General features: G+C 38.2%; 1 protein-coding gene across 2 annotated transcripts in view; it reads right to left on the minus strand.

Moving 5' to 3' along the window:
• Window positions 1-25,762, minus strand: part of PTPN13 (protein tyrosine phosphatase non-receptor type 13) — a 117,580-nt gene that overhangs the window by 44,999 nt on the left and 46,819 nt on the right. For both annotated transcript variants that reach the window (XM_027721110.2, XM_039391028.1), the window contains 3 exons: window positions 14,524-15,087; window positions 4,712-4,807; window positions 2,916-3,015 (listed from right to left, as the gene is read on the minus strand). In XM_027721110.2, the coding sequence (XP_027576911.2) occupies window positions 2,916-3,015; window positions 4,712-4,807; window positions 14,524-15,087 (760 nt within the window). The remainder of the gene's footprint in view (window positions 1-2,915; window positions 3,016-4,711; window positions 4,808-14,523; window positions 15,088-25,762) is intronic.

Below are 25,762 nucleotides of genomic sequence, written 5' to 3' on the forward strand. Positions count from 1 at the left end.
GAAGGAATTTAAGAAACGGATTAAGTTGCATATACTTCCCCGAATCTTGGAATTATATGACCAGCCAAAGCATGTAAACTCTGAGAATCTGCTCCTTGGAACTACTTGTTATCACTAGTTTTACTTTGAGAGCCGAGGGGTTTTAAGTTATAAAAAACAGAGTCTGTTGCAACACAGGGCATTTTAAAGCAGCAACATGCAAAGTTCTGGATAAAAATATTGAGTTACTTTCTTAGAAATCCCCTGCTTAGCTAACTACCCTATTGGATTGCATTCCTTTTACACTTGTTAGCACTGGAAAGTTTTAATAGTTGCTGTAGTAAGACAGAGAGAGCACACTGTTTTCTCTTCAGATCACATAATTAATAGGTATTATATAACTATTACTACAGGACTGAATTCTGTTTTGGTTGCTTTTCTGTTTCTGAACAGGTCTAAAAAAAAGGCTAGTAAAATCAAGCCTTCGCCCTCACTTTTTTGGTATTGGATATACATACTACTCTGGTACTTAGGTTATTAAAAAACTTATTCACCTTATGAAAATGGGGAAACAGTTATGAAAATCAGTAAAGAACTATCTGTGGTACTGTACCATGACATTTCTGTGCAAGTGCAGAGTGGTATCTTTTAGCACAAGCACAGAGAAAAGAACAAGCAGAAACAGGAGATTCAGAAAAATACTAAGCTTTAAAATAAGACTGTATAGTTACATAAATGCAAAATTCATTCTATTACTAAACACAAAAGGTAAGTCTATGCTACAGTTGCAAATCAAGATTTTCCTTCTAGATTTCACATGTATACAAATTATGTCCATTAAAGGTACCAGTCTCAACATAGTAATAAAAAATAATGTGAAACCATGAGAAACCATGTACTGTTTTACCTTGGCATTTTCACTCACATAATAGGTCCAATTCATTTACAGCAATGACTCATTTACAATGTGACTCATTTACATACCACATACTACTTTCTGTTTCTGAAACATTTTGTAAATAGAAACAAAAGTTCTCTATCAGCATCCACAAATTACTGCTGTTTTATTTTGAAGCACAGCTACAGTGCTGAATGGGCTATTTCCTGGGTTCAAGGCAAAGCAGAATGAAGGTTGACTTGGGAGTTTTCATCAAAAGGGAAAAAAAAACCCAACTATGATAAATAAGTTATGAAAGCTATATGCTCATTCTGTACACACAGTAGTAACAGTCTGCCTTGTCATTTTAGAGCGGTGCTAAGACAGCATAAAACACCAAGTAGAAATTTACAGTTCTTGAACAGGGTTACACAGGTTATAAACCAGTATCCCACCCCCTTGAAAGTCTGCCCTAAAAGCACACATATTAACCAAAATCCTCTAATGTGAAGGTAGGATGGATTTCTAAGACTGCTTGGACACTGCAGATTAACATATACGGCGTTACACGGGTAGATACCATATTCCTGACAACAAACCAGTATGGACTTAGTTAAGCAATGCCTAAATACTTCTTCCCTGCAAGAAATGCCAATATGTACATTTCTAGATTACTTTGCATTTCTCAGGCAAAGTGCAAGTAATAAGAAAATCAATAAGCATAAACCAATGCATCAGATAACTGAAAGCTGCAAGATTTCTAAGTAACTGTTCCCTTGTTCACCTGCAGTGAGATACAGTTCATTTGAGACCCTGCCTTACTCAGATCCATTTATGGCACACAATACAGTGCAAGAAGCAGACACTCATTTATTTTCATCTCCATGTTCAAAGCATGGTTCTAAGTCCCATTCACTGCACATTACCCTATGTGTTAAAAGAATGTGGAGGACATATTCATCAGTCTTGCCATGTCACCCGACAGAGCTCCAATCTTCAGACATCTCCAGGTTTCTTTAGCAGAATAGAACAGCATTCCCCTCCAGCTTATGCCAAAAATATCCTAATATCAAGCACAGCAGCAATCTTTCTCTTGGTCTACAGCATACAAAGCAAAAAGCTGCCCATTGTTGTAATGTGATGAAGGAAGAGGGAAGAAGGGAAGGAAAGAAATGTGTCTTTATTTTTTTTTCCTTACAACAAAAATAACTTGCATCATTTTGATATAATATTCCAAGGTGATTAGGTATCTTGCAGGGACCAGAAGAAAATTTTCCATCCAAAGGTCAATGTCAATAAAAATTCTCAAAGTTTTAGAATAAAAACACTCTCAAAACATAACAGGTATGGCAACATATGCTTCTGCTGTAAAAAGGTGCTGTATTAAGGTGATGTTCAAAGCAGAACCTACTTTTTAAAACTGTATGGATGAACAGCACTTGAAAAAATAAAACCTCAAAAGATGTAATATTTGAATACACAGCACAGCAAAGTAATTTTCAAAAAGCATAAACTATTACTGAATTGGCCTGTCTAATCAGTGCTGAGGTATTAAAAAAAAATTAATTCAAACACAAAAACATAAAGTAAGAGTTCTTCAGAATAACCAACCAAATTTATAGCTTTTGACTTATTTCAAAGAAATAAACATTATCATTTCCTTATTAAATGAAAGAAATGCAAGTTAATCTGCATTAATATCAATACTTTCTAAAAATTTATTTTAGAAAAGTACAATAAAAAATAATTAAATATTTCCAAGCAGACCGTAGCCCCTGCCCTTCTGACAGATATAACAATTTGATAAGAGTTCAACCCAGTCTCCAATAAATATGGGAACTGAATCTGGACTCCTAACTTACCTCTACATCACAGTGCATCACGAGACTTTTACTTCAGAATGCAATATATAGTTCTATTTTCATGCCAGTACAAAGTGCCATTTTTTTAACCTTAAGCAGAAGTTGGGATGGGAGTGAAAAACTTTACTTGCAGATTTAGAATACATTCTTTGATAAAGACAGAGCACTTCAAGACATATTGTTTTCACGGAGTTTACCTTGCTCTCTGAGAATTAGCTTGACTTGATGTGGAGATATCATCAGCACCTGATAACACACCACTGGCATCATCTCTCTTGAAGCCTTCATTTCTTCTCACTAACAAACCAAAAGACAAATTAATACCTGACTGACACAAGAAAGTACACAGAGTAATCCCATCTAAAAATCAAGGACTTTCAATCATATGAGATTACTTACAAGGAATCAAATTCACATGTTCTGCACAATGGCATTACAGTATCAAACAAACCAGTATTACAAAGTTGATTTCAGTTTTCAAAGCTATCTTACAGTTTTCCCCCAACAAAGATAGCTGATGGTCCTTTAAAGAAGAATACTAAGGAAGGCCTAAAAGAAATCACAATTAAAAAAAACCCCACATCCAATTCCATAGACACCTTCCCAAGGTAACACATTTCCTCATCAGCCATGAGTTGAGACATATACATACATACATGGCAGAGACATCATAAGAAACCACTCCAGAACAGAAAGAGAGCAGCTAACTCATTATGCATCCAGTTCACAAGAAGGGAGGTAAGAAACCAGGCACTGAACTCCTGATTTTTATCCCTGGAATCTCACTCCTGATCATAATTTATAAAAAAAAATAATTTTTTTTTCTTTTGGCAATATACTTACCTGCCATTCACTTCATAGTAGTTACCTTCTTTGCTGGCATATCTTCCTGTAGCAGCACCTGAGATGCTACACTTAGAGCCTGATTTTGCAAACTACTGCTCTTGTACTGTAGCCCCAATAAACAGAGCTGGCAGGAGAGCTCTTGCAGAACACATTACAGCCACACTGACTTCGAAATAGGTCTTTTTGACAGTCATTTCACTGAGTTCAGAAATACTACTACTGGTAGCCAGAAAGTAGCTTTATCTTGCCTGTAAAACTTAGGAGTTGTTGACTTTGGACTGGAACACCTAAGCAGTCTGTTCTAAATGGCGAGCAAGTGAAGGGAAATGCATTAAAGGAGCCTCAGTACTTGTTACTGCTCCTTATGCTTCTGGCTCAGTAAGCAGAAGGATAGACAACCACAAAGAAGGTTGAGAGAGCAGTCAGTACAGGGAGGCATTCTGTACATACAGAATACATACAGTGCAGCTATACTCTAGCTGCCTATCGTTTTCTTTACTAATTTTTCACGACATGATTTGCCTCCATTACTTATAATGATTCACCAAGATGGTTTTTCCTGCCATATATCAGCGAACAACCCTTTGTACCATTTACTGCTTTTTCGAGCCACTGATTTAATAGAAATTACTTAAATTTATCATACTAACAGCCTGTACTATGTAGTACTTTTGCATTACACTGAAATCCTTGGCATATAAATTATCAACAAACTTAACCCTCATAGCAAAACTCACTGACATAAAAATAATTAAACCATGTATGTCCCAAAGCTTTTGAAATTTACTGTTATTGTACACTTATAACTCGATCGGTTTTGTGCCTCTGAAGACAGCATGAAGTTTAAAAAAACCACTCTAGTAAAAAGTTAACCATTTCCAGCTTTTCCTACCAAGTTCCCTCCCAGAGTGCTAAATGTCAAAGTCATTTCTGAACAGACTGACAATTATGCTGATCTGTACACAATGTTGTAATTACATCATCTTACAACTTTGTATCAGTGGTAATTATCGAGCCTCCTACTAAAGACTGAACTTGATACTTTTGGGGTCTGTTTTTCATCTTGAACTTTTTTCTTTAGGTTTTTTGTTTGTCTGTTTGTTTGGTTTGGTGGGGGTTTTTTCCCTTTTTTAAACATAGGTCTTACCTTGTCTGAAATCTGGTTCCGAAGAAATAACAGATGGACTTTCACTTGAAGTACTATAAACGTCGCTGTGATAAGACTTGTACCTTCTCAAAGGCTCTGAAAGTTTAAATCAGGGTATCAGATATGCAAAAATCAAACACAAATGAACGTTTGAAATTTTTAAAAATATTTTTCAAAACATGTTAAAATGCCCATCTGGGGCCATGGAGTCTAAAAGCAAACACTGCTGTGCAGTTCCATCCTGTTCCTGTAGTCTGAGGGTTCTGTGGTCTGCCAGGCCCCTCTTGGCTATCCTAACAGAGCCACCTCCTCTGAACTTCTCTCTCATCATCACTTCGAAGTTAAAACTAATATTTTAAAAAACCCCAACAAAACCCAAGACAAAAATGGACCCCTCCTGCAAACAAAACTGATATAAACACTTGACGTGCACCTCCAGTATGTAAAGCAACTACCATAACTTGGTGCCTGGTTTCTTCATGATGTAAAAAAGAAAAATATCCACACAGACAAAGCAGGCACTGGAAAATTAATATACAGCTCATCTTTGACATCCACAAAATATGATTAACAATCAATTAGTAAACCCCTAGAGGATATTTAATTAACCAGAACAGCTAAACTGATGTGATGAGAAATCAATACAGCAGTCTCACTTCCTACTCTCAGGGGATTATTAAAATAACATACTGGAGCACAGGATTCCACAGAAGGGGGCATGTACTTGACATTTGCAACAATCTCCCAGAACTTTGGCACAAGTCAACAAACAAGCAAAAAATGTGCATAAAAGCAGAACACGAAGCAATCTTCAGAATACCAATGCTTCACTGTCAAAGTCAGAGAAAACTTCTGGTGTCTTTTTCTGTTGAAGGCTGCTTCTGGTCTGACTACAGTTCATGTTTTTGAAAACAAAAGTGATGATACAGAGAAAAACACATGTAACTGCTGTGAAAACAAGTGTGAGTCACTACAGCAAGGAACATACAATGCAAGAATACAAAATGGGGAATACATGAGCAGGTATGTCTGGAGGCTGCAAAAAAGAAATTGGAAGTTCCAACTTCCCACATCCAGAAAACAAAACACCTGGTAAAAAATTCGGAGAGAACAATAAACCTGCAGCATAATTTGTGTTAGGTCAGAGAACAAGTTAGTCAACAATATTACTCATTTAGACTTCGCAGGGAAAATTCCAAATAGGAAAAAAGCACTAAAAGATATAAGATAATGCAGTAGAACAAGACTGAAGACTTGTTCATGTTCACTTTGGACTATCTGTTTTCAAAACCTTCCTTCTCAACAGCCAGGATCAGCTCACTTGAGCTGTGCAGGGATTCTTTAAGAAAACTGGGAAAAGCAAGCAAAGTTGCCAATGAACCCATGAAACCAACAGCTCCCAGCAGCCCACCCCAGATGCACAGTTTAGCAGCATAAAACCCAATTAACATTTCACATTACTCTCAGAAATGAGCAATATGGTTTGCATATATGCAAACTAATCTACAGCAAGATGAAGAGAATTCACTGGTGGAGGGGTGTGGGAGCAGTGAGGTTGCTTCAATCTTTCACAATGGCTTCTTTCAGCATTCTGGATTTTACAACAAAGAAATCTACCCCCAGTCTAGCAATTACTTGCCTAACAAGGGAAATAAAAACCAAATTCAGTGGGTAGCTTTTGGAGATTTATTTTTAAACTGCTCCCAGCCCTTTAAGTGAGGCATCAATCCAAACACGATACTGGGGCTACAATACCAAAACATTTAACTAGAACCAGATCTCTTGCTTCCCAGTAGTTTTATTAGCTGTAGGTTTTTCAAGTCTGCTGAACCGACTTTGAAGCAAGATGATGGAAAGGGAACAATAAAATATGACATGAGACTTTAAACAGATTTATTTTTTTCCACTTAGTCAGCAGCCTAGGCGTCTCAAATTGCACAGAAATTATGGCTACATTCTGGTTCTCCAAGACATTAAAATTTTGGGGAAAAAAAAAAGTAATGTGGTAAAACAGAAATAGGCAGTTAAAACATGAGACAAGTGTTTGTACATGGTGGTGTGATCCGTGACTCTGCAGGGTGTTTGACTTCCCCTGACTCCCTGTTAGCAGGAGCTGGTGTCCTGCTGTAGGCCAAGGAGCAAGTCCATGAGCCAAGAAACATAAAGTAAGATTTCCAATCACTGTTTATCTCACTGTCTTCACAGACCTCCACCGAAGTCCCAACTAGGCTCAAACCTATTATCCCAGCATTCACAAGGAGAGGACCACCCTCCTGTCTTGTCACACCCTTCTCCCTAACCAAGACCATACAACTTAACTCAGTAATGCAAGCAAAGGTATTCTTCTCATCTGCTGGAGGCATTGTACAACCTTTCCATGCAGGGCTGCACTGATGACTGTCAAGCAAAGTTTACAGGCAATTTGGAAGCTACATCCTGAAATTCCACGTAAATGCCCTAGATTTTTCTTCACTTTGCTTGGTGTAGAGAAAATATATACAGATGTGAACTGTTTGCTGCTGGGGGCATCTTCTCTTTTGTAACTGCCTTCCAGTTTGTTGCTGGTCTATGTCTATGTACACCTCCTACACATCCCCCCAACACTGTACTTCCTCTTAACCAAACAATCTTTTCTAGGGCATGAACAGAATATGCACTGCAGACCTGCAAATACTCAATTAAAATGTAAATATTGAGACTATTTTATCTATAATGCTCACAAAGTTACCCAAATAATTTATGCTCTCTTGTCTCCTCCAGCAAGTTCTCCTCAATTCTAACATATTATATTAGGATTTAACTTCAAAGAAGGCACTTGGATCACATCCAAGTTAAACTTCTAATTAAGAACTGGCTTTTTCAAGGGTCACAAAGTTACAGTTCTGGGATCAAATTAAAGTTAAGCTTTTGATACAGAATTTTCAAAAATGAGGACAAACTTCTAACCTGTCTGGCTGGGAAGAAGCTGCAAGACAATATCAAAAAAAGCTAAAGACAACAACAAAACAACCTGTCTCCCATATTTGCAATTTTCCCTGGGAATTTTGAATGGCCTTGGTTTGTTGTCTTGGTTCCTTGTTTGTTTGGGTTTTCTTCAATTTCTGGTGACTGAAGAGAGACTTCAGAATTGATTTAACTTCCATAAACATCAAACACATTGTAGCAAAACTAATTCAATCAGTTACCCTTCTTAACACTTCAGTATTTGGATTACAGTCTCTTACTGTACTTTGAACCATTTCATACTTCAGTGGGAAATGAAACCTGAGTTTAAGCATGCTTTAAGAGTCTGTAACTCAAATAAATATATCAAACTTGTACTAATAATCTAAGTGAACACGTGGTAGCACCACAATGCAAAGGTAAATGAAGCATTACAACTTGAAGAATCTGTTTCTGTGCTGCTTAGTGCTGCAGTGGTGTTTTTATTCAAACTCCCTATCAAAAGCAGCAGAGCACAACCCTACAGGCACCTCACGCAGCACAGAGTAACAAAACACAGTATTTACGCAAGGCAAGACATGCAAGCCCAGACAAGTAATTTACAGAAAGCCTCACCTCAGCCAACTTCAACAGAAATCAGAGAACTACATTTAGCTTGGAATTTCATTATCCTGAACACGAGTCACATTAGATACCCAGGTTTTCAAATACACATCATTACAGAATTATTACTGGCTGGACAGAGAAGGTGGAAGAATTAAACCGACAGTTTCATGACAGGGAGGGAGCTCTCGTGTGCCCTATGAGGTTTACTGGTGGGTGTCTCTATTACAGGAGAGTGTACGATAATACCATTTAAAACACATTAACTATCCTTTAGGAGAGGCTAAGACTTGCTTCTTTCCCAAGAGTTTAATCAATTTTCCTTTTCCTCTTTTCATATAAGAAAGCTTGAATTACGCAAGGCAGCATAGGTTTAACAGGAAGAACATAAGAGATCCAGATCAAATCCCTGGTAAGGATTTACATCCAACAACTGTCAAAGGAAACAGATCCATTAAGCCTCTCAGGGGAGCATTTTAACCTCCAAGGTTTCCACCACCCATGTTCTAAATGAAAAAGCTGTATTCCACATGCAGCCCAAGTCACCAGCTATCCAGGTAAATCCCCAGGGAGCCTAATGGACATCTGATGCAGAGGGCATAGCAGGATCTAATCTATAGAGAGAAAAGTAGCCTTGTAAAACTGCAGAAAACACACATCTTTAGTGCTAAGATGAAAAGGAAAACAGCAAGATTAACCACAACAACTCCAGGGTTTGGAAAGAACTCAGGGTCCTGTCCTCAGAAAGACACCCTTCTTTTCTGGATCTGGATCATGCCATCTAGGGTAAGGTATGTAAATGAACACAGGCACAAACTGAGAGTTTGTACCATAAACTTGTTTGCTTGTTTTAATTTAAATGTTTTATCCAACTGATAAAGTTGACTAAAAATTGACAATCCCAGACTGTGTGAGCTGCTGCAAGCTCAACAGATGAGATAAAATGGATGCCATACTGCTGTGCAATTATAGAATTGTCAGAGCTGTTTTATTACCTGATGTTAAGCTATGTAATTCAGAACAAAATAATAGTGGCTGATGCCAGAGTACTTATATTTTAGAGAAATCCCACAAACATCTTTCTTTTTCCCTGAAAAGCCAATTGCTGTAGCCCCAGTAGAATTAACAACTGAAGTTTTCCAACTGAAATAGTACCAGGCCATTTTCCTAACTTTCAGATTCCTTAGTATGATTTCTGAATACTGTTCAACCTGAACCTTATCTTTACCAGGCATACCAACCACATGAGAATCCATTGTGCCACCACTGAATTTAAATCATACTGCAGCACAATGATCCTGAGACATGTGCAAACTGCACCTTCCTTTGCTTTCACATGCAAACAGATGTACCATTGAGGATGACTCCCATGGCCCACACATGAACTGAGTACATTCAATTCAAGACAAAAAAGAAGGTATGCACACTTCATTGAATTTACAGTAGTAAGTTTGTAAAGCTGCTACTCCTTTTTCTGCCCTAAATCCAATCTTCCATTTAACCCACTTCTTCAGAGGCTCCCAAATTCAAATCTCTGGGGCTTAATTTGCTGGAATAAATTTGCTACCAACAGGTGCCTGATTACCTGCAGAAATTCTTCCTTGTTCAAAGATGCAACTTCAAACTAAGAGAGCTTTTCAAACCCAGGCATTTAGAGTATCCTTAGCTGTAACTTTCCCAGCTAAACACAGGCTGTCATAATATGGGAGTTTTATAAATGGGGTTAAGATAAGTCTTCCAGGTAGCTAATGAAAACAGTTTTGTGAGAAAAAGACACAGAAGACTTAGGAGGCAGAGACCCGCCTCTAGAAACATGGAATATTACTGTCTCTTCTCGCTGACTGTATGAACCAAGAGCAATAAATGGACAAAAAACTCCAAAACCTGAGGACTTAATAATTTCAGTGGGAAAAAAAAAAGGTAAAAAGAGGAATAAACACAACTTGAGGCTCTAGTATTCACCTGGTTCCCAACTGCAAAAACATTTAACAAAGGCTTAAGAATATTACCAAACTACCCCCATTCCTGGATTCAGCATTCCAGAGCTTCAGCAAGATCAGCTTTTTTGGTATCCTGAAATCTTTTTCCACCCTGTCTGCTATTTCAACCCACAGCCAACTACATCACTAGTCTCCTAACTGGTTCTGTGCTCCTGTATCCCAACACGACACAGGCAATCTTTATGTCTTGCTACCTCGTGCATCTCATTTACAACATCCTCATAAACAAATCTGAATTAAAAAAAAAGATACTCATTCGCTCAACTAATAAACCCATTCACTTTGAATTATGCATACACTCAAAACAAGGGTAGAGGGAGCTGCCTACGCAAAAGGAGAGATTCATACAAGGCCACCATACAAGGCCTTACTATTGTGCCATTTGGAGGTAGGTCTGAGATAAACAAGGAATCAGTTTTGTGGGTGAGAAGAAAGCTGGAGCAAGGGAGAATAGATGACACTCTCACGCTCTTGAGGGACAAGGCAGGCTTGCAAAATGAAAACGGTAGAATGTTATTTTCTCTCTGAAACAGGACACTATCAGCCGGTGCCAAGCAACAATTCCCAAGTTTCAAAAGAACAACAAAACCAAAATCTGCTCTCCTGGTAAGGTAAACTGCTTGGGTTTAACACTTAACAACTTCACAGCTCTAAATAATTCTGTCTAATCTCACAAAACCTCCATAACAAAACAAGAGTGAACAAAACAGCAAAGATGCAGAACTTACTCCCCCGTCTCCTGGCAAGATTAACACATGCTTTTGGAGTCTGTTCTTAGTGATCAGAATTGTCTATACCTGAAATCAAATAGCAGGCTCTTTCCCTTGCCTCTATCTGACTAAGTAGCACCTAATCATAAACGATCATCTTCAACAGACAAGAGATAAACAACCTCAAGCCTGAAACTGTACAGCAGATTATTATAAAACAGCAAGTTCAAGAGCAAGGCAGTTGCAATGACACTGGAAGGCTTGCGAGGCTAAATCTGAGATGTTCTGACAGCAGATTATAGTGCACTTCAGATGGTCTGCAGCTCACTACAAAGTACTACAGCACAGCTGTAATTAAACCTCTGTCATTCTTTCCACTATAAACTCTGCTTTTTCATGAGTTTATAATTTGGATTGTAAAAATCTGTTCTGAGTGAAAGCTTGGCAAACCAGAGCCTGTGCATAAGAACATTTTCTTTTTCCAAGGCAGTCAGCTCCTTAAGGTTTTACGAATAACAAAAAAGTTTGCCAGCTTAACCCAAAATAAGTTAAAGAAAAATAAGCCACATGTCACTTAAATTCCTTTGTAGTTTGAGGGAAGTTTTATCTGGCCAAGTTCAACCCACAGAGAATCCAATGTCACTTCAAATTCCAAAACAGAAAAACAACGTACGGCCAAAAGCAGAGGCTTAATACAATTTACACAGGTTTAACTGTGACCTAGACCTGGGCTCAAGTGAACTGGAAATATCCCCAGACCTACGAAAAAGAAGGCTGATTGTGTCCTTTCTACTACAGCCAACCATAAATAACCCTGTTTACCATGACTCCTTGCTCATTCCTCCCCCTCCAACCTGAACTGAACCCTCACTCCAAACTACGTGGTCTTACAAAATAACTTATTCTCCTTCTCCGTTTTTCCTTTCCTTACCCCTTGTTTGAAGTCACGCTGTAGACACAGAGAAAGAACAGTATTTGCTGTCATTTTCTGTGGACTTCTTTCCACTGCTTCTATTGGTGCCCCCCTATCTGCTATGTGACCACCAGCTGTAGGTAGTAGGATACTCTTGCATCACAAGCACTGTCCAAGAAACTGCCACTACCTTTATCAAGACAGTTGACATATTTTACACCACAGCTTTCCACACAGTTCCTCATATCTCTCAGCTAGGCTGGGTTTATGTCAGAAGAGCAATTCCACACACACTTGACACTGACACGTGGAAATATCTTTCTACCTACTAAGTGCTTCAAAACTGCATACAACAGCAATGCACAAAAACACTCGAGACTGTATTGTTCATTTCTTTGACAGATGAAACTAGCAAATGACTCTTTATGAAAGATCTCAAGGGACTTGTCTGTTGTAAAGAAAATGTGAGATAAGGAATGGTAAAACACAGAACAAAAAAAGGAAAATGAAAGGGAAAGAAGTCTTAGACTAACAGACTTCATGTATTAAGACTTTCAAGAATTTGCTCACTAAGGCAGAACAGATACTTCCAGTCAGGCTTCTCAAGCCCTATAAAACATAAGAGCAACTAACTTCTATGTGAAAAAGTATTTGTCATCCATCTTACTAAAATATACTTTAAACTGCCTCTCATTAAAAGTTCATATTCACCACTAGGTTCTGGTCCCAGACTTTTCTTTAAGTAGTTAACTGACCAAAACCACGCCAACAATGGAGAGCCTAAAATAAAATAGTAAAGTATACACTCTTAACTTCAATTCAAGAGCGAAACACATGTACCTTCCTTGAAAGTAGAAAACTCTGAAACCCAGCTATCTGCTGCAAAAGTATCTTTGTTTTTTTCTATCAAGTAGTGACTGTGAATTCAGAAGGATGGGCAATGAGTCATTAGCTATTGCCTCAATCTTCCCTGTACCCATTTGTCACTCAGCTTCTGTGACTATTAAATCCCAGTTCCCAGTTTACTTTGACTGCACTTTCACCCATTCCCTTTATGAATCGAGTAGTTTCATACACCTGACCTATCTCAGTTTTCAAGGCACGGGCATGTTTTGTTTTCTGCCATCTCCCAATCTGCTTGAATGAGAATGATAAACCCATTGCTCATCAATGGGTTTGGCCACGCTTTTGGTTTTGCTCTTGTGCAACACAAGCCTGCACAAAGCTGCACTCCTGAACAACAAGGCTATTGAGCTTTCCCAATACTGGGAGTGGCCTCCTCCTAAACTTTGTCAGCTGCCTATCTCCAGCTGTCCCAGTTGACTCACATACTTGAGATGGTCCCCCTTGATTTCAGACTCTTATACCAAAACCCAACTAACCTTCCCTGTACCTCAGACATCTCCTATAGAGATAAACAATGTTATCTCCACAGTGCTGCTTTCACCTGTGTTCATTCCTTCACATTATAACTCTCATTGGAAGATGCTAATTTGATAGCACTAAAGAACTCCAGCTGCACAGAAATTACAGCAGCTTTTTAAACTGCCTATGCCATTCCAGTAACACTCCTCCTTTCTGGAGCAAAAGGCTCACATGCATAGGAAAGAACTGGCTTGCCATGCTAATTGCAGTACAAGCATCTCCCAAGGTGGCCACAAAGGGCATGAGCAGGCATTTTTAGAAATTCAACCTTGACAAAAGGCTTTATCATCTCTCCTTAATAAGGAGGTGTTTACACCTCAGGCAGAAAAAGGAGGCCAAAGCAGGGTGTGTTTTCACACAGTTACTTCTGACACACAACAAGGCAGGCAGTCATGGGCTTTCAAACGTATGGATTTTTGAATAAATGACTGACTTCATTCTGTACATACAGCTCTTATATCATATACCTTAGACGACCAAGTTATGCTTTTTCGCTCAGCACAAGCAGGATCCAGCTCTGCTCTCAGCTTCTATCCAACTGTCTCAAACTTACAACCCCTGCAAATCACATCACATTTACAAAGCAAACAATATGCAGTTCCACTAACAGGGTTATGTACAAAGATAATTTTATAAGTTCCACAAAACTTATTAAAAAAAACTTGTAAAAAAGAAAGTTGTTCCACAGAACAACTACAAAGACTTGTTTTTTCCCCATGCATTCTTGTCATGAACTGATGGAACTTGTTGTCAAGTATTCCCACTGAAGTAAAGACCTGAACATGAGGCCCCTAAAAAATTCATATTTAAGGGCTTAAGTCTGGAATTATACAGCACAAAAACTGAGAGATCTGGAGATGAAATTCTGCCTTTCCTCTGTAGCATAAGTTCATCACTAATGGCTGGAGATGAGGATCTTCCTTCAAGGAAAATTATTTGACAACAAGCTGTTACCAACTTCTTTTTTTCTTTCTAATTTTAATTGATCAACTTGATACTGGTTGACTTACAGAGATCAACTATTCTCACTGAGTAAACAACCTGGGCAAGCACATTTATCTTCATTGGCAACAGATGCTTCAGTGATTTCACTATGTGAAAAAGACAAAGCAAAGATCTCTGCAGTTTCAAGAGCTGCTACAAGAGAACTCAATTTTATCACAATGAACACTTTTTTTGATGACTGGAATATTTAGAAAATCAAAAAGCTTCACCAACCTTCTACATTCATAGCTTCCCTCAGAAGCTGCAACTTCTTCTGTCTCTCTCTTATCCTGTCAAAGGCACTTGATATTGCTGCAGAAGTTGACGTCTCAGGCACATGGCGCGTTTGGTCCAGTTTTTGTGGTCCGAAGACATCCAGTGCTATGCTCCCATCAGAGTACCTTGCTTCCTTGTTTCTAGTAGTAGTAGAAGTCCGTACTGTAAATGTTTCACACTGATGGCTGTGCCTGTGAGAGCCTCCAGCATGGTTCCTCTCAGCTGCCTTGTCAGTAGTGCAAAGCAAATCTGTGGAAGAAGCCCATATTTTCCTTTTGGGAGGGACATCTGTATGAAGGTGACCTTTTTTCTCAAACTCACTGGTTTTACATCTATGAGGACAGAAAACATCTTCCTGTCCCGAGTTATAATCTGCAGAAATGCCCTGGAAAAACTCTTCTTCGTCTTGTGTTCCTCTAATGGACAGAAATCCCATAGACTTGCTAAGTCCTTTGTTAAGGGTGGTCTGCTGAGAGAAGTGACCTCTGTGTTCATCAGGTGCATCAGTCGCCGATGTCTTTCCTGGAATAAGGAGACATTTCATACATGTAATTTTCTACTTAATACACAGTAGTCCAACACAACTGTATACTGAATACACACTTTAGCATTGATTTTGTCATCCAAAATATACTTAAAGGGCTGCCTCAGTCAACAAAGACAGAACTCCAACTACTTCATATGGCGAGCATTTTATTTCTTTTATTTCTGAAGTGCTCAAGAAAAATGTAAGGCCTACTATAATTCAGTATTAACACAGAAAAACTCCAAGCTATCACATACATGCTGGAAGCTGTTTTCTCATTAGTTCTATTTTTAAAATAGTCTGGATTATCATCAAAAATACTACTTAATAATCAAACTGAAATCAGCCATTCCTGTCACACCCAAATACACCGCCTACAATTTTCAATAACAAGTCCAGGTTTGTTCTATAGATTTACAGATTCCTTGAAATAGCGTCAGTAGTAAGAAAAGAATGATTGTGTACTTAGGAATGATAAGAATCCTGGATCTTCCTCTAATGACTATTTTTGGTGATGACAGTCTCTCCAGATAAAGAATATTCCTAAAACAAAACCAATCAAGCTTCCAAGATCAAAGTGACTCTACGAGCCTGCACCTTCCATTTTCATCAATAAATAGATCCACCAATACTTAGGAACAGTCTCTCTTCTCCCTCTCCCTTACACAGAAATTACTTCCAGAATAAAAGAAACTGTCAGAGGTGGAATAATACCAATGAAATATGTGGTCTCTGAAGAATATAATTTCATGGTCATCGAGAAGTTTTAAGGATCATGTATGTCTCAGGCACAAAATTTTAGCCTGATTTTACAAAACTAATTACAAACATCAGTAAGTATAATCAAATTTCTTAATATTAACAGATAATCTGCAAGTTTACCTTTCATGTTCTTAAGTCCTTCTGAGGTCAAAGTTAAAGGATTATGATTATAACCATAAGAGTAATATCTCACAGAAAACCTAAAGACTACCCAACTGCTAGCAAACTAAAATTTTTTTAATGCTTCTTCATTATTAGAGTGGCAAAAATCCCACGTCTATTGTAGATATCACATAGGCAATAATCTACTCATATCTCCAACTGATCAAATGCACTGAAAAAATTCTTATAGATTCTAAACTTTCCAATTTGCAGGATACACCCTGCATCAGTGTGGCAATCTCCACTTTATCAGTGATACTCCCGAATAGAAAAAACAACTAAAAATATTCTGTGCTGAGTTGCCTAAGCAATGCCTGCTCACCCAGGTGGAGTCAGTATGGCGTGTGATATTTTCCTTAAAGCTAGCTCCCTCCTTACAGTGATATTCCCATGTACATCCTCTAAGAAGCAGCAGATACTGCAAAAGCAAGCAGTCATTCAAAGTAAATTACGGTGCTGTATCTATTGCTTTTAAAGACGGCTATATAGTGCTGCCTGCTGCTCTTCCAAAGTCGATTGAAATTAACTGTCCCCCTCGCACAACAGGCTCCTGATGATCTTTATCTAGAGTGTTATCCTTTCAAACAGAATTTCAAAGAATGCTTTAGGGATGTTCGTAAATGTAGTCAGTAATGCTTTAAAAGCTTTCTGCTTTTAAAAGTGTAAACAACTTTCAACTCTAATACTCTACTTGAAGAGGGGCTGGGCTGAGCTGTTAGTTTTCAGTTTCTATTTCTTTGATATTTAAATAGCAATCAAAATAAGCAAGACTAAAGCCAAATGCAACCAAGCAACTTCTTCATTCTTACCAACACACAAAATACATGACAGCAAAATGTTCAGGTTCAGATTGTCCTATAAGAAACTACACAGTTCCCACATGTTCTAGCCAAGACAATTAAAAAAAACCCACTTTGCCGATGAGAATGAATTCATCTTCTAAAAGGATCTGACACATATATTTTACAAATATAGCTTTAATCCTAAACTAAACATAATTATCTTTGTGGTCAGGTAAATATTATGTTATTATGTTATTCTCAGACTGTACATCCTCCTAAGGCTGGTGAACTACCTATAATATTCACACACACAAAAAAAGCCTTTTAAAAATAGCTGTTCATTGTGAAGTTCCCACTATCCATCTAAAGCAGCAGTACATTACCCATTCCACAAACACATACTTCACATTCATGTGCATGCACCAAGGACAAACATTCCTATACAGGATTCTAACTCACTCATTTGTGAGACAAAAAACTAAACAGTGCAGTTTAGTTTTATAGATAATCACCAAAAACACAAATCCAAAGGAGCTCCAAGGATCCTCCCCAGAAATGAGAGTTCCAAGATAATTCTAGGCAGAATAAAACCAAAACAACCTCCTCTACAGAGTTTTCACATATTTTTTTAATGTAAAAAAAAAAACCACAACAACCATTTCTGCAACACTGAAAGTATTTATATGCTGAAACCTTATTGAACAAAACAAGGGCAAACAAAGCAGAAAAAAAGCCCAAAATGAGCAGACAACTGCCACTCCAATATACTACCAAGGATATACATTCAGGATTACTCAGTACATCATCAGTCATGACTCAGAACATTCCTGGTTCAAAAGATCATTTAGGTCTCCTCACTTGAAGCATTATCTTGTTGCAATTAATCCAATCATATCCAATGAAAAGAGTCACACCTGTACTTTTAGTACCAGTGGGTATCCTCACCACAGCAAGCCCAGAGACATAAAACTATCTGTTGTGTGCTGGTGAGAACTGCAGTGGAAGAGCTCAGCTCTCAGTGAGAGTACTTGAGAGTGCTATAGCATCCTCCTCACCAAAGCTGTAGTTTCCATGGACTTGGAGCATTCAGACCAGATGTAACAGAAACTATTTCCAGTTCATGCAGAGGTGCAAAAGACACAAGTTCCTTTGCCTTGACACGCAAGAAATGCTGTCTATTCCCCAAGTCCAAGTCATCCACCCACCTGGGGCTTCCTCACGAGGAAAAGCAAACACCATGAACATTATCTCATCAGTAGTGACTAGGAAAGTATTCACTGCTACAGCTTTGCCACTCAACCAGCTAACTGCATGATGAGACAGGAGGTGAGCTGTCCCATCAGGAAGCAGAGCAGGAGGCATTACACTGCCACACTGCTCTTCCACTCTCCAGGTCTAACTCATATCCACATTGACTTATGCAAGCCAGCATAAGATTTTAACGTAGTACCAAAAGGAATCTACAGCTGGCCTTAGTATTCAGCCTTGAGACTGCAAAATTCTCTAGGACATCTTTCATCGTTCCTTTGTTACTCTCCCCACTCCCACATTTCACCAGTCTTGGCAATTCTTCCCACCTTTGCAAAACCCCACCCCTCTCTGCATAACAGCATTTCAACAAGCTCTGCCCAAACTGACTCACAGTGCCAACATGAGCTGTTAAAAAACCATCCTCAGAGAAGGTTAAAGAAGTGATTTTGGGGCAAGGGACGCACAGCCTGCTCAAGTTGGGCATCTTGAGAGGGCAAACTGAAACAAAGCAGCACTCTGAGATCTGTACTTTATACCAGTCAAAAACGCATGCTGCTCTTGGCACCAGAAAGCAGAGGCCAAGGATAAAGGACAAGACTTCTCAGTACAGAAGCAACTCAATTGCAGATACAAGCAGTAAAATTGGATTAGGCAACAAGCAACCAGTCCAGGCCAATTTTTTCTATTTTTAGTGACTTAAATCTGTCCTCATCCCTTCTTACTTTTTTGAAGTACTATTACAGACTTTGAAAGTCACAAAATCAACTGTTAAGGTATTTTCCCTTTTTTTATCTTGGACTTCCTCAACACGCTACCTCACCATTAATTAGATCAAGGGCCTTAAGTGACTGCAGTAAGTCTCTTTCAGCACAAGGCTCATATGTCTACCTTTCATCTAACAGTACACTTTCAAAACAGAGCAGACTGGAATAATATGCCCTTCTTTAACACATGGATTTTCAGTTGAATGGCATACTCTAGTCCAAATGCATTAGGCCAATATGTAGTTTATCCTTCAACTTTTCTTCCTGTGGCTTTTATGATGAAATGAGTGGAAAAATAAAGGGAAGAACTACCAGCAAAAATCTACATATAGAAAATAAAGATCCAGCTAATGATCAAATGAACCTGACTGCATAATGGAACTTGTATGGCTTTGAATTATAATGCATGGGTAGACTCATGTTATGATCTTTCTTTAAAAAAAAAGAGGCTTGTATTTTCAATGGAAACTCTGGAGACCCTTCCCGAGTACCTTGGCTCCACTAAAGACACTAAGTATTTCGCCTGAGACCACACAGAGCTACTCCATGCTTCAGTCACCCATATGTATAACAGGACAGAGAAATGCTTCCCTGCTTGACAGTGATGGTGACAGAAGGAGCCATCAGCAACTAAAATGCTACAGCACATAAGTAACTTCAAAAGGCATACTTTCCCCCTCCTCAGTTACTTCTCTGTTGAACTAAACTCTTCTTGCTCGTCTGAGTGTACAGGTTCTTGATTTCACATATCGCCCTTGGGTGTTTATCCTCTACTTGATGTTACATTAGTGTAATTATTTATAATTACTATAAATAATTCAAATGCAATTATAGTAACTGCATGATTCCAAAGTATATTATATACAGTGAGGGAATATATACAATAAAAATAGCAATTAATCACCAGGACTCCACAATTAAATTCCCGTGTGGCGCTAAAATGAAAATCTAGTTTTCCACACACGCCTTCAACTGCCAGATGTTCCATCTGCTAAAGAACCATAGATCTGCTTCCTTCTTCCTTTGGTGTCTTCAGCTATGAATGCAACTATACCCTCTTTAACACCAGTGTCATTCACAGACCATCTTTCACTTACACTGACAGTAATCTGGTTGATTTTCCTCTGAGCAAGAGGAAACTAAAGACTAAATCCAGTGTATCTGCAATTATTTGTGTACCAGCTTGATCACAAAGGCAATTAATCAAATACTATGTAAAAGCAAACACAGTTACTACTTCCACATACTGTATCTGTTTTTACTGAATAAAAACAGTTCAACTTTCTTTTAAGTCTTACTGACTCCTCTTTCTTCTCGTTGCACAAAATGGAATAACTTTTTCATCTCTATTACAAATTTCAACTCGTGGATATATGCACATACACACACACAAGAGTGGGGGGTGGTTAGGAAGAGATGGGGGTTGGGAAGGCAGAGAGAGATTGCCCACATGTGCATGAAAGCACACAAGCACAAGACTGGAAAGTCTGAAGACAGGAAATTATTATACAGGAGTTTAAAAAACATCTCCCACACCATCTTTGTGCAGAAAACAAAGTAACAGAAAAAACTCTTTCTCCCAAGACAACGTGGTTAGTTTCTCAAACATGAGTGGGTAGCTGGTGGAGGAGTTGGGTTTGCAATCCCTTTGGGGCAGGCTAAGAGCCAAACAGAAGACAACAGAGCCAGATGTGGCCTGTGGGTTGACTGCTAGGAATGGCACCTCCTCGTTTCTTTTACTTTCTAAATAGCTGAGAAAAATCCAAGTTTCAGACAGAAGTACTCCTAAACAATGCATTCTTTGTGAAGAAAGAAATGAACTGGACACAAGGACTGCTGAAAGCACTGGAAGTAATGACCAACTTATAAATCCTGTATAACAATTTGCATTCTGCTTTGGACTGACACAGCTCTTCTATCAAAAAACACCAAATAGCTCCGGAAACCAGGCATTTTGTTCAGAACAGTGGTAGTGATCCTTGCCAAGTAGCACTTCATAATTCATAAATGCAACATTTTACCTCTTCCCTTTCTCAGGCAACCATTGCTTTTTCCCCCTCAGGTTTATGGGTCAATTTTTTGGGGTATGTTTCTCAACCAAGTAGCCAAAAGGTCCACCTAGCTATTCCCTCCCTGGATTTCTGCACACCCCAGGAGAAGCTCAGTGATACAGCTGCTTTTCTGCTCAGAGACAGCCTTTGACATCTCTGGTTTGGTTTCCTCACTGATCTTTGAGTCCACTCTTGTTTTGTCTTCAGAGTTCTAAGTTTGTCCTCAGCAGCACTGTAACAGCATTTCCAACACTGCCAGGCTGGAAACTCCATATAGCAGTAGCTACTATACTTAAATTTAAAAGATTTCAACCAAGGCAAACCACCAGTACTGCTAGATGCAACCAGAAACACTTACTGGAAGAAAACAGGCATAGTTTTTGGAGTGCAAAAAAGTAATTTATTTTTTTTTATTCAACAAGAAACCTTCATCTGGCTTTCATTTGGTTTTGCTGAACTCTGGAAGTTATTCTCCACCTACTCAATTCTTTTTTTTCTAGTACTGAGGAGACAGGGGAAATAAAAGAAAAAAAAAAGACTATTTCCAGATGAGGTAATTTTCAAGTCAATGGAATTAAGTTTGTGCTGTAGCTTTTGATAGCTTAAATCTGTGTGCTTGGATTTAGCAACATAATGCATAAGCTACTTCAGTTCACACATGGAGATCATCACTATAAACTGCTTCTTTATAGACTAGAAGCTGCATTTTCACCCAGAACAGGAACTAAAATAGAATCCACAATCAATTTCCCCAGATCAAAAGCAAAAGGGTACATTTTTTTTTGGTCAGAGTTTTTTCTGGACAGCTACATTGGTAATTGACATCATGAAGAACAGTAAGTAAGAACTAGCATTTCTTGTTAAAATTAAAATTAACTTCACTGAGCCTCAGCATCTTTTATTCAGTTTAGAGCACCTACTATTTTTTGCTGCATCTGATAGCGTATATAGTCTCATGAAACAGGGAGTTGATCAACATCAACAATTTTGATCTCTATTTCCAAATATTTCCTGTTGTGCACAGTTAAGGTGAACTTTGCAAATAAACACATAAGGTGCAAGATTTCAATTATTAGATGGCTGGGAAGAGGGCTGCCAGGCAAGTACAAGTTATGGAGATTTCAACTGGACTTTAAATAGCCGTCACAACCTTTTGAAGGATAGTTTGTGGTGAAGAGTAACCCAGTGAATTAACTCTTGCTTTATATTTGAAAGAGTTTAGCACTTATTTACTCTTTCATCACATCAGAAGAATTTTATCAAGTTAGTCAAGTAACTTCCACAAATAATTCTTGATGTAAAGACTCTTAAGGTCTAAAGTGTTTTGAGTACAAAAATTAAATAACACTCCTTGGTTCAGATGACTCATGACAGGTCTTACTGCTTCTACTTCTGCTGGCTAAGTCAGTTCCTAAACACTGTGTTCCAAGTATGACCTGACTAAAAGCAAACATTCTGTAATATTAATTTAGAATAAATTATTTCTGCAGTCAGCCCTGCCATAAAACTCATTCACCAAGATAGCCACAGAAAATGAGTCACGAAAAAGACAAGACATAAATTTAACTGGGGAGAACATTAACACAAAGCTATTTATTAATTTAATAATTATCTTCAAGACATAAAGATGGAAATGAATAGCTGTAAATATCCAACCTTGTCACCTAAGAAGAGCAAAAAATTTGATTTAAACAGATGAGGTGGAAAAATATTTCAAAACATTTATCCTAAGTCAACAATAAAGCCCCGGCGATGATAACTATGGATTAATACTGTGTGGAAAACTGATCCTAAAAATAATGAAATTCAATTAAGGCAAAAATCATAGCAATTTCCAAAGACTGCAAATATCTAAGGTATTAGCTGGCTACTCTCCAATTAGAAGCACATCTCTCTTACTGAACCATCTCTATATTCATGAACTTAGCTTGATTTATCAGCTGTCTTAAGTTACCTGCTCAGTGTATCACACTGATACCCCTAAGCTGACAATAAACACCATACCCCTATGTTGCTTTTTTCCCCAAAAGACAGCTATTTGATTCATTGTGAATTCTCTTTAAGATTTTCACAATGACTCAACAGAACTTCACCTCAGTAAGTATCAGACCAGTCTTCTGTCCTCTCCAGAAAAGACTTCTGCTCGCCACCTTTATTTCCTTAAATACATCGGTAAAATAACTAGTAAAGTCAGACACATCCATATGTGCACCCCCCTTGCCCTCTCCAATTGTCTCACTGCTAAACTTGACCAAAATGTCTCCTCAGAGGTAGTTAAACCCAAACACTTAGATAAAAGATAACTGACATAACTTTAACTTATTAGAAAGGCAGTTCACTCAAAACCATAATCCTGTCTGATAGCTTCCTACCTTTCTAAATGTTTGCCATTTTGCAAATGCAGTAAGAGGTGTTTATTTCAGCTGCACACAGCAGAAGAACAGCACAGTGATAATTGAAGGAAAAAGGACTCCATGCTTTTCTGAGCTGAAGCTCTTTTGGTTTCTTTTCTTTTACCATTACATTTTTCCTAAACTCTCATCTGGCCTTCTACTTGTGGCTCCTCAATCTATGAGATTATCAATCAGTATAATAATTAGCATTACATTCTACAGCTCGCTTTCCCAGAAATTTAAAGCAGTGCCCTCAGGGCAGCTGATCCACGCTACCATTGACAGAATTTGCACAAGCAAACCAGCATTGCAGAAAAAGAAATAACAAGCATTAAACTGCCCTAAGTCAAATGTGAGCTGCCTCATAAATATCAGACACCCAATTCACTGGGTCCTCACCAACTTTCAAATACATGTCTCAGTATACATAACATCAGCATAAAAATGGAACTGAAAACAGCTGGAACTGGTTTGGTTATGTGAGAGGTACTGGTTTGTATTTTACAATTCCCTGAGGTTTCAGCAAAGTGGAGATCAAGGAACGTATCTAAGATCAAAATAAAAAGAAGTAAGATGATGCTATTAAGACATACCAGGAAACATGACTGATAACAGATGTAGAATTGGGAAAGGTTTTGGAGAAGTTAAGAAGGTTGCAAACCTTCTAAGGAAAGGGAGAAAAAGAATGACTTACACAGGTAGTGAATGTGATATAGAGAAATTGGAAGAGGTTGAGTGGAAGCAGGACAGGCAGAGCTTAAAATATAAAGGAATGAGTGACCTCCATTTATCTTCTCTTCTGAAAAAAAGACTCGTAACAGACCAGACTTGGAGCAATGCAGACAATGTAATGTTTGCAGTGGAACAGTGATGCACAAATATTTATTCCGTGGGGTGCCACACATTATCTGTAACACTCTACACATGTTAGAGGTGTTAGAGGATGGGGACTCTCTGCCCCCCCATCTCTACAGCCAACTCTGTAGTCTGGGGGTTATCAAGTTCACTCATTTCAAAAATATTATTTGAGTAATGTGATGTTCCCTAAAAAAGAGAGGCCTTTCAGAAACTGAGTGATTTTGACCAAGGCTGTTTAAAACCCTGTGTTGAATTCACTGGTTGATAGTAGCTGAGCCAAGTGGACTCCTCAGTCTCCAAGAACCCCTAATTTTGCTTGTTCTTCCCCAACCCAGTAATTTCACAAGCACACACAGTGCAGGGAACCTTTTCTGCTTGGCACCTGGAAATCCTAGGCAGAGCCAGAAGGCAAGTGAGCACACAGCAGCAAGACACACATTCAGCTCCACAGCCCTTCAGAGATTCAGACACTGCATCCTAACTGAACGTTTTTGTAATTAAAATATAAATCAACTACTCTCAACCATTTCAGGAGTCATACATATAAGTGATTCAAAAAAAAGCAAGGATAAGAGGGAAGAATATCCTAGCTGTGACTTTCTTTTTCAAGTCAGAGAATGCAATAAAAAAACAACAATTGGATCATCTAGTCTTATTTCCTTTAACTAAAACACATACTTCTCAGAGAAAGTTTCAGACATTACAGGGATGTTATTCACCCTAGCACTGAACCAGACAGCCATGGAGATAGTGGCTGGAGATACTACAACAATCTCCAAAGTTTAGTACAACCTAAAATAAAAGCTTTTTTGTTGAGATATACTGAAGAAGTTGGGGACAAACGTTACTTCTGGAGAAATAAAAATCTGCTAAAACGTTTAAGCAAAGCTGTGGGTAGGAGAACAAATGAAAAAAGAAACAACACCCCTCAAACCAGACAAACATTTAAAAAAAAAAAGTTACAGATTTTCTAAGAAAACGAAAAGCAAACCAGCAAAAGACTATGCAGAGAAAACGAAACTAGAAACAACAAAGGAAAGAATAATCAGGGTTTGCTAATGCAGTGAAAACAGACAACCCTGTACGTCTCCAAAACTTAACAAATATTTTGATCGTCACCAAAACATGGTGTATTATGATCATGGAATAAAAAACAGAATAGATGATGGAAAGGGAGTATGGAAATGACAAAGCTTGAGATAGTAAGGTATTGTGCTCAAATAAAGTTCTTGAAAGACATATGGAATAGGGTAGTACTGACAAAAGAACAGAAGTGTGTAAAGAAACTATGAATATGGCAACACTGGAGACTGGGAAGAATAGGGTTAAAGAATAAACTAACAATTTAACAACCAGAACAATAAGGTTCTGGTTCAACCCTTAAAATTGGTGGAAACCAGGGTAAGAATTAATTTTAAGAAAGAGCTTAAGAAATTCAGGAAAGGCAGACATTACATAGTTTACAAATAAAATTAACTAGGTAGATCCTGTGTTCCTACAGATCTCCCTATTGTTGCAGAAATATTCTGGAAAAGAAGAAAAAAAAAACCAGTAAGAAAACAAAGCCCCTGAGAAAGCAGCCAGAACAGTGAATTTGTGCCAGAAAACGAAGCAACAGCTTGTACCAGAAACTGTTCCTAAACACATA

This window comes from Pipra filicauda, unplaced genomic scaffold, assembly GCF_003945595.2.
Source record: "Pipra filicauda isolate LSUMZ 115617 unplaced genomic scaffold, ASM394559v2 scaffold8_size5757611_pilon, whole genome shotgun sequence".
In the NCBI taxonomy this organism is placed as follows: domain Eukaryota; kingdom Metazoa; phylum Chordata; class Aves; order Passeriformes; family Pipridae; genus Pipra; species Pipra filicauda.